Below are 10029 nucleotides of genomic sequence, written 5' to 3' on the forward strand. Positions count from 1 at the left end.
TACTTAGGCCGTGGCAGGCGCAGACAATAGCCGTTTCTGCCGAGGTAAGCAGGTGCATTCCAAACAGGCCAGCTCCTCTCCGTCAGCAACACGCCGTCATTAGCCGGCGTCTGCTCAGCAGGGGTGCACCATTATGCCTCCCAGGGCCGATGTAATTATACATTGACATAATTAACCCAGCAAGCCCATTAGGAAGGCCAGCTAAAAAATTCATCTATAATTATTTGTTGTGTGCATGCTAATGAGTCCATCTGCACTGCCATTGTACAACATGAACAAATTAATTTACAAGTCTGGCTTTTTTATAATAAGTTCAAGAAAATGGCTCCTATTGTACCAGGCTCCATCTTCACCTCCCCACACCCTCCCTCTTTCCCCATTTAAAAAAGAAAAAGAAGAAGAAGAAGAAGAAGCGCGGAATCAAATTTTGTAGGGTCAAAAAGTTAGACAGACACAGGAAGGGGATGTGTGATCAGGGGATGAAGCAAGCTTTTCTTGGTCAAATCACAGAAGAAGCCAGTAATGGGCCAGTTTGGGTGACACTGTCCAGCCCTGCCCCTATGCAGTTAGGGACATGTGCACCAGTGTTCCCTCTAACAGGGATTCCCAGATGTTGTTGACTACAACTCACAGAATCCCTGCTATAATGGCTTCTGCTTGGGGATTCTGGGAGTTGTAGTCAACAACATCTGGGAATCTCTGTTAGAAGGTGTGCACACATCATGCTGTTACCAGCTGTGTGGGGAGGTTTATTTAGATGCCGTGACGTGTCTACACCTACAGAGATTAGACTCATTCGGGCGATGGTTTTTCCCGTGACACTCTATGGATGCGAAAGCTGGACTTTGAAGAAGCAAGAGAGAAAAAGTATTGACGCTTTTGAACTTTGGTGCTGGAGAAGACTTTTGAGGAGACCATGGACAGCCAGGAAAACAAACACATGGATCCATAGAACAAATCCATCCAGAATTTTCACTCAAGGCACAAATGACCAGGCTCAAACTATCATACTTTGGACACATTATGCGAAGACCCAGCTCCCTTGAAAAGTCCATCATGCTGGGAAAAGTTGAAGGAAAGAGAAGAAGAGGATGACCAGCAGCAAGGTGGATGGACTTGATTATGACAACAATGAATGCCCCTTAAAGAGAGATCTTAAAGGCCAAGTTGAGGACAGATCATCCTGGAGAGAATCTATCGATGTGGTCGCTAAGAGTCGACACCGACTTGATGGCACTTAATCAATCAAACAAACAAATAGGAAAGTCAGAAGGGCCCATCTGGATCAGACCGAAGTTCTATCTAATTCAGAGTCCTACGAAGTTCCATCTAATTCAGAGTCCTAATTCAGAGAACATCCCCGCTGGATCAAGCCCAAGATCTATCTGGTCCAGCATCCTGTTTTCACACAGTAGCCCACCAGATGCCACAAACAAGAGGTGAGGGAATGTCCTCTCTCTCGCTGTTGCTCCCCTGCAACTGTCATGGCTCAGCCTTCTGACTCAGAAGAGTCAGAGGAGGAACGGGAGGATTCACCTGCTAGTGAGGGCTCAGAGGTACAGCAACAGGATTTGGCAGGGAGACCAGACTCTGGAGCTGAGAAATCGGAACAGCTGCCAGACATGAATCCTGATCAGGAGCAGGCTGATCAGGAGGAGGCTGGGATTTCACCTGTCTTGAGAAGACGTCTCAAGAGGAAAGCTCAGTGGGAGACACGCAGGTGCAGGAGATCACAAGAGAGGAAGCAGAAGTGCTGACTCAGGGAAGCCTGATTGGCTGCTGGTTCTCTTGAGCCATATATCAAGCAGTCTGTGATTTCCACCGATGCTGTTAGCAACTTTCGCTGACCACGGACCATGTTCTATTTTGAATTCTCAACTTTTCTGAGTTCCATTTTGCCCTTGTTCTGTTCTTTCTTGCTCTGTGTTCTTGTTCAGTGGTTAACGGGATGATTCCATAGAAAAAGACAAACTTTGTGATCCTCATGAATAATAGTAATAATAGTAGTACTGATGGAGGTAGTAAGGTTTTTGCGCTGTGAGCTGGCAAAGCTGTGACCAGAGTCTTCCAAACGAGCGGCAATGGCCTTTCTCTCCACTTCTGCAGCCTCTCCTCCTGTATTCTGCCACACATTTGCGGCAAAAGTAACTCCATGAAAGTGTAAGGCAATAAATCTAGAGCCGATGAATGGGTAGCTGCTGGTTTGTATGGCTTATGATCCACCTGCCAGACGCCCAGCGGCGCAAGGGTCATCAGGGTGAGACGCCGAGCGTAGCTAGGCTTGGGGGGGAGGGTGTAAAAAAGGACTGGATAACTTTACAGCTGCTAATAACATTTGCAGCTATGCAAGCTAAGATAACGATATGGGTAATTAAACCTCATGCTTCAGGGTACAAGCTGATGAGGCTGCACCAGCCGAGGAGGAATTTCCAGCCTCTGCACGTTGGCAAGGTGGACTAGCAAGGCTGTGTTGGTGTTTATGTTCCCTGCTTATGTCACCACATGGCCGGAAAAGAGTTGCTGCGTTTCACTCCTCTCCTCTCCCCTCCCTTTGTTGCCTCTCTTGGGGCTCCTTCTAGACTGTGAGCCCACCCCACCCCCCAAGGCAGGGGCCTGTGAAGTAGGTGAGGCTGAGAGAGAGAAGTGACTGGCCCAGAGTCACCCAGCTAGTTCCATGGCTGAATGGGGATTTGAACTCGGGTCTCCCCGGTCCTAGTCCAGCACTCTAACCACTACACCACGCTGGCTCTCAATTGTTGTGAGGAGAAACTTATATATGTAGTATACCGCTCTGGGCTCCTTGGAGGAAGAGCGGGAGATAAAATGTAAAATAAATAAATAAAATAAAATCCAGCAAGGCTGTTCCTTGGGCATGCCTAGGACCTTGCTGCATGAAACACAGGCCTCGATACAGGACAAAGGGGGTGCCACTGCCAAGCTGGTTTTTCAAGGACGCTGATCTGATCCAGCAGGCCACTTCTCTAGCAATAGTCCTCCCTTGGATCCATATAAATCCAGAACACACATGGGAGGTGGGAAGGAAAGTAGTGGATTGAAAGTGCCAGATCAAGATCTCCACCCATGTGGAATGCAGCATCTCTGCAACATGCATTTTTTCTGGCTGGAGAGATATGCTTCCTGTAACGGTCCTTTCAGACAAGCAACCCCCTGCCCTGCCCCCTCTGTATGCATTGTGAGATGGTACAGTCCTACAAAAGGCACCTGAACATTTCAATTTGCTCTCAAGCCTGTTCAAGGGAACTACTCATATGACTGGGCAGATACTAGCAAAGCTGAAAAATACGCCCACCCCCACTCAAAAAAAAAAGAAAAAAAGAAGAAGCTTTAAAATAATGTTAACAAAGCCCTGAGACCACTAACTTCATTTCTGCAGAAACTGCTACACAAAGACAGCTCATTTACTTTGATTGTATTAGATTGAATGCTCATGAGAGACCAAATCTGACTGGTATTAACCCAACACCAACACCCCACCCCAAAAAACCCCCAAACCACACCACCACTGGACAGCAACCCAAGGCTCGGAAATAAATCAGCCCTGCTATTTAAATAAAGATCACCTATTTGATGTCTGGCCACTAGGGGACACTGTTGAACACCCCTGGCGATCTTGCTCTGGAAACCGTGTTTGGAAGGACCAGGAAAGGGAAACATTTCCCATCTCTGTTCAGCTTGGGCTTTGGGGCAATAAAGTATTGACGCTGTTTGGTTTCCAGCAGGAAAACCAAAAATATTTATTTTAAAAGATGGGTGATGAAGACAACATAAAAAAATCTTCCTATAGTGTATTGCAAAGGAACACATACAAACACACACTCTCACACACACAGAGTCCCATGGACTCATGTTTAATATTTCTGCCTTGTTTAACTGAACATGTTTAACTGAAGCGGCTTATACAGAGTCAGATCCATCCAGCCCAGCACTGACTACTCAGCTTGCCAGCAAATCGCCAGGATTTCAGACAGAGAAGAATCTTTCCCAACCCTACCTGGAGATCCTGCCAGCAACTGAGCCCAGGACGTTTCACATGCAAAACATGTGCTCTGCCACTAAACTCTGGATCCCTCCTTCTTAACAGCTGAGTCACTCATACATCTGAAAAAGATATCAAATGTTTTTGTCTTCTTTTTTTAAAGTAGCACAGTACAAACTTGCACTTAATTGATTGATTGATTGATTGATTGATTGAGTGCTGTGAAGTCAGTGTCAACTCTTAGCGACCACATTGATAGATTCTCTCCAGGGTGATCTGTCTTCAGCTTGGCCTTAAGGTCTCTCAATGGTGCATTCACTGCTGTCGTAATCAGGAGAGGAGAGCTGGTCTTGTGGTAGCAAGCATGACTTGTCCCCATAGCTAAGCAGGGTCTGCCCTGGTTGCATATGAACGGGAGACTTGATGTGTGAGCACTGTAAGAGATTCCCCTCAGGGGATGAAGCTGCTCTGGGAAGAGCAGAAGGTTTCAAGTTCCCTCCCTGGCTTCTCCAAGATAGGGATGAGAGAGACTCCTGCCTGCAACCTTGGAGAAGCCGCTGCCAGTCTGTGAAGACAATACTGAGCTAGAAAGACCAATGGTAGCACCGCGTGGAGGCGGCCATTCTCGCTGCTCACTGGTGTGAGCCCCATAAAGCAAAACAGAGCCCTGCCAGTCCCGGGGGAAGCACCGGGAAGTGGAGTCCTTTCCAGTGCGCTCCCCGTTCAGCTCTACAGGATTCCTGCCCAGCACACCCTGCCTGCCTTCCCAGATGCTGCTGAGCTCAGGACTCGGTTTCTCTTTCAGGGGCTTCACTGACATGGGGAACAGCTTAGCATTGCCTACAGCAGGGACAGTCACCCCTGCAGAGTGCCAGTGGCGCTGTGCAGATGATTCAGCTCCATCTATTCAGAGCCAGATATTTGCCCAGGCCTGTTAAAAACACAGCTGTCTCTCAACAACCTAAGAAGAGCCCTGTCGGATTCAGCCAAAGGTCCATTAAGCCTCTCCCACAGATGCCTCCGGAAAAGCATTGCAGGACCAAAGACAATGACCTTCCCTTTCTGCTACCCTCCATCAACTGGGATTCAGCTGCCTCTGAACATGGAGGTTCCCTCTAGCCATTGTGATTAATGGCCATCGATGATAGATCCCTCCCCCTCCCCCTCCAATCCCCCCTTAAAGCCATCTAAGCTAGTGGCCAGCACCACATCCTGTAACAGCAGATTCTGTAAATTAATTATACTTTTGAGTATAATTACACAAAAAGGACTCTCTCATGACTTTCCTGGATCTACTGCCAAGCTTCATTGGGTGGTCCCAAGTTCTACTATTATGGGGCAGGGGGAAAGATCTTTCTATTCATTTCCCCTCACTATGCGTAACATTATAAACCTTTATCATGTCTCCCTTCCCCCTTAGTCAACTAAATAGCCCCAAGTGTTGTGAGCTTTCCTTGTAAGGAAGGTGCTCCCGCCCCTTGGTCATTTGGACTTCCCTTTTCAGCACCTTTTTCCTGCTCCACAAGATCCTTTCTTGAGATGGGGATGATCCACAGCATTCCAGATGCTGCCACACCACAGATATCTCAAAAATACCACAAAACAGCCTGCGTCAGTCCCTTTCCTAAATCCTGTCTCTAGCACAGAATATGTCCCCCGCCCAAAAAAAAGCTGCCGCACCCTGAGATTTCATTAGGATACACCTATTCAAGCATATGCAATAACCATAAGCTCTAGAAATGCGAAAGCTGAGAATCTGAGTTAGCTGAATCCCGCACCTGATACCATATCTGGTGCTTTCCGCATTCTCTTGTGGTTCTCCCCCACACAGCTCTGCCCTTACGTAACAAGTTAGTTTCTTCCGGCACAAGTTTTGGGGTGGTGGGGTTTGCACCTTAAACACAATGGAGAAAATCAGCCATCTCTTTCTGTGATGGAGAGTCAAAAGGGAGGCTTAACTCAAACCATTCTTGATAACAATGACATTAATTATGCTTTTAACATGATTTTACTGCTTCTTCCTCCCACCCCCCCAGCCCAATGCACAGACGCACACACATCCCGCTTCCTCATGCCACATCTGTGTGAACAATATCAAAGAGATTTACGATTTTCCTTCTCTCCGTAATTACAGGCACACAAGCTTGGGCTCACTTTATCAAAATACTTGCTGAGCAATCACCCTTTCTCTGCTTGAGGTTTGCATTGACAGAAGCCATTCAAAAAAAACCCCACAAAAAAACCCCCACCCCTAGACAGAAATGGTTGAATCAGGAATTTGTTTACTCCTTGGTTCTGAAGTCTTCCACAAAGAATTTGCATCAAGTGGGCTGGGGAAGGGAGGCGGTTCGGTTCTAAAGGGCCGCGGGCCATCCTCTGGCTCTCATGTTGCAGGTTTAACGTTAATGCATGCAAAAAACAGCTGCAGACACTCAGCTTGCCTTGATTCCCCCAAGAAACCACATTACACACATTTTGGGTGATTCCTGAACTTCTAGAAAATGAATTCACATTCTCTGAGGGACCCTCTCCCACGTCAGCTCTTCAGACTCAGTGGGATGACACGATGGGGCCGGACCCAGAACCAGACAAATGTTCCCCTTACTCATGCCCTCCTTGTAGCTGTAGTAGCTGAAGCCTGGGCATAGCAAAGGCAGGAGAGGACAGAAGGCCAGTCTTTTGGCACTTATGGCCAGTGGAAGGGCTTCCAATGGCCCACCAGCCACACAGAGGCTGATGTTGCACACCCCTACTCCCGAGTCTGAAATTTGTGCTCACATACTTCAACGGACATGGGGGCTAGAAACTTGCTTGCTTCGTTTTAAAAAGAGGAAGCTTGGATTCCCAGAAGGCTGAATTCTACTTCCTGTACCACATTTCTGAGCTTCGTCTGCACCCACATGCACAGCCCTGAACAGTTATAGGGGTGGAGGCCCAAGAGAAATACTCTTCTCTTCTTCCAAAGGTACAACCCACTGTACATTTCCATGGATAAAACTGGCCCAACATCCCATGTCAGAGTTGCAAAGCCCCTCTGGCTCATATGAAAAAGAGAGAGCCTGAAACCAGACTAAATCATGCCAATTAACCAGATCTGTTTATAGCTGCAATATTTTACCCAGCTTTTGCCAGCTTTGGCTGGGCAGAGGCTGAGGGCATTGTGTCGAAACTCCACTCCCAGCTCCCAGAAGTCCCTATTAGCCCCTTCTGAGGTCCAGCAAGGCACAACTCACTTGGGTGCAAGCTGATCTTCTCAGCCATGAGGACTAGTAGCCCGTTCCCCCCTTAGAGAAAAGACAAATTCCTCAATATGCTGAATTCCAACAACCGTGTTTGTTAACTGCAAGGAAGAGCTGGACACATACAGCCTGGCTTGTGCCTCCAAAAACCTTCAGCAGCGGAGCCCACAAGTGCTGCTCACAAACGAAGCACACCCGAGAGGGCAAGGCCATGTGCACTGCAACACACTCCCACCCCACCCCACCCCACCCCCCCCACCTGAATTCCACCGCCTGCCCCTTTGCTGCACAGGGCGTTCAGTCACCGTAGTTAACTTGCCGTCAAAGAGACAAGCGTGGATCACTGCCGCGTTATTACAAGGTAGGAGCAAATGTATTCCTTTTTTATTGTCAAGACAGATTTGGCTCACGCACAGAAAACACAGCAATAGCGGAAGATGTTTCCACTTGTCGGCTGTGCCAGCACTTCAAAGCGGAACAGGGCGGAACGCAGGCTCCACCGCAAGGCCTTCTACAGCTCCGGGAGCCATCAGGCGAGGGCAACGCAACGGGCTGCGGCGGAGCGGCTTGAGAGCATCAATCAAAATGTTGCACCAAGGAGGAAAGCCACCTTCCTGCACCAGGACAAGCTGCAGCAGAAATGACGTCATGTTAAAGGGTTGCAGCCCTTTGGGGGATCGACTCAAATGCCATCCTCAGTGAAAGCACTTTTTTTCAAGAAGCGGCAATAGAAACAATTAAGTACTTATAGGCGGGGGGGACGGGACACCCCACCCTGTAGATAGCAGGCACCTTTTGACACTCTCACACCTCCTGTGTGAGAGTGAATGAAGCCTGCTTCATCTAAGAGGTTGCCCGCACCTTCCCACTTAGGGCAAAGAGCCGCCCCGGGCTGGGGTGGGTGGCTTGGCAACCTGGATCACCTCCCCACACACCGCGATCCCAACTGGGGTTTCCCAAACGCAAGAGCCATGAGGGACAAACACACATTCCAAGCCGGGCAAGAGTAGCCATGGCCTTGCATACCTGGGGCTTCAATTAATTGCTTGTAGACGTTCAGGAATGCCGCTTCTGCTTCCTTGCTTCTTTTACTAAGAGCAACCACCTGGTTGAGGACATGAAACAAACAGAAATACAGGAGATGAGGAGCCAGGAAATCAAGGAATAGGCGGTATTTGGAATAACGTGGTGTTAAAGCTTCCCAGGTTAGGAATGAGTGAGAGAATTTATACAAAACGACTCCATGCGCACTTATCCGAGAGGGTGCAAGGCATTTTGATGCTTGAGGCAATCAAAATGAGACCTCCTTCCCAAGCTGGTCAAAACACAACAGGATATTTGATAATATGCTGCCTTTTAACAGCGGCCTGCCATCCGCTGCAGCACCCTGCAGTGCAGTACAGCGATCGAGATGTTACAGGAGGGCCAGGGAAACCCCCAGTTCAAGTTTTCACTCAGCCAGGGAGGCCACTGGATGACCCTGGGCCAGTCCTAAGATACCACACAGGGTTGTTGGAAGGACACAAGAATGCTGAGGGAAGAGATCCACGTATTTAACCCCAAGTTCCTTGCAAAGATGGGCAGGATGAAAATTTCACCATTGGATATGAGAAGTGAGAGGGTCAGTTCTGCCACCTAAAACAAACAACACAGACTGCTCTGATGTTCCAGATTGGAGGGGCCAATTTTGCATGACTATGCAAAGGTTTACGACCCGGGTTTACAGGCATGCCGGATTTAAACCAGATTATTCCTCAGGGTTTAATATATTATGGCTGGGGCTGTTGTTGGGCAGCCATTGCATTCCTTTCCTGCCTAACCCCCCCCTTCCCTCTTCAGCCAGGGGGGCAAGTGAAATCTCACTTCCAGCACGTGGGCACTGCGTGTTGCAAATCCCTTCCCCAAACTGCCATTCAAAGAGGCAGGAAGACCCAAGAAATAATTAATCTCCTCTAATTAGATGTCAGACATGTGGACCGACCGGCCTCCTCTTCAACCTTTCTGTGATAGCTAGAGGCAAAAAGTGAGTTGAGAAAAACCACCCCATACATATTCAGTGACATGATACTAGAATAGGATGGTGGGCTCATGTGTATACAGGAACATCCCCCTCCTCAACCAGAAAATCCAGCTTCTAGTCTGCCCCTTTAATGGTTCTGAAGCAGGTGATATTCTGAGGGTATAGTATTCACCATCCATCACCATCACCATCACCATCATTATTATTATTATTATTATGCGTGCAGACAAGAACAGACCACTGAGAACAGAAGTCTTCCTCTCACTGGCATGCTCAGTTTCTCCCATTCTCCAAGCTGTCTTGTAACTTTTGCAAAACATTTGTGCATCCCTGCTAAGGACAGAGCAACATGATCACATCCGCAAAAGTTACTGTTGCTCACTTAGGGAACATAGTCTGGGGAAATCTGGGGTCTTCCTCAGTGAAGCCTAGGGAATTTCTGCCGCTCTGCTGGGCTCCAGCTGTAATTAAAACTTTGTTCGGAACTTTGGTCAAAGTCTGTGTCAGCCATGATGAATTTGGCACCAAGCCCCCATGGTGCTCTGTCTCCTTTCTGCTGAAGTCAGAGAAACATCACCTGTCATCTTTCAGTTCTCACATGGGCAGAAAAAAGGGTTAGCATCAAACCGGAGAGAGCAGCAAGACGCAGGGAAAGACAAATTTCTGCCTTCTACAAAAGAACTCGGGTGTTTATACATCTACTGAGCTGTCCGATTTATCACCAGTCATGAATACTAAATGAGACTCTACGGGGAGTGGAACAGAGGGGGGGA

General features: G+C 48.1%; 1 protein-coding gene across 21 annotated transcripts in view; it reads right to left on the reverse strand.

Moving 5' to 3' along the window:
* Nucleotides 1-10029, reverse strand: part of CUX2 (cut like homeobox 2) — a 215537-nt gene that overhangs the window by 58212 nt on the left and 147296 nt on the right. For 19 of the 21 annotated variants that reach the window (XM_053280267.1, XM_053280269.1, XM_053280268.1 and 16 more), the window contains one exon: nt 8263-8341. The exons of the other annotated variants lie outside the window; for them this stretch is intronic. In XM_053280267.1, coding sequence (XP_053136242.1) covers nt 8263-8341 — 79 coding nt within the window. The remainder of the gene's footprint in view (nt 1-8262; nt 8342-10029) is intronic. 21 annotated transcript variants of the gene reach the window in all.

Source organism: Hemicordylus capensis, chromosome 15, assembly GCF_027244095.1.
Source record: "Hemicordylus capensis ecotype Gifberg chromosome 15, rHemCap1.1.pri, whole genome shotgun sequence".
Taxonomy (NCBI): Eukaryota; Metazoa; Chordata; class Lepidosauria; order Squamata; family Cordylidae; genus Hemicordylus; species Hemicordylus capensis.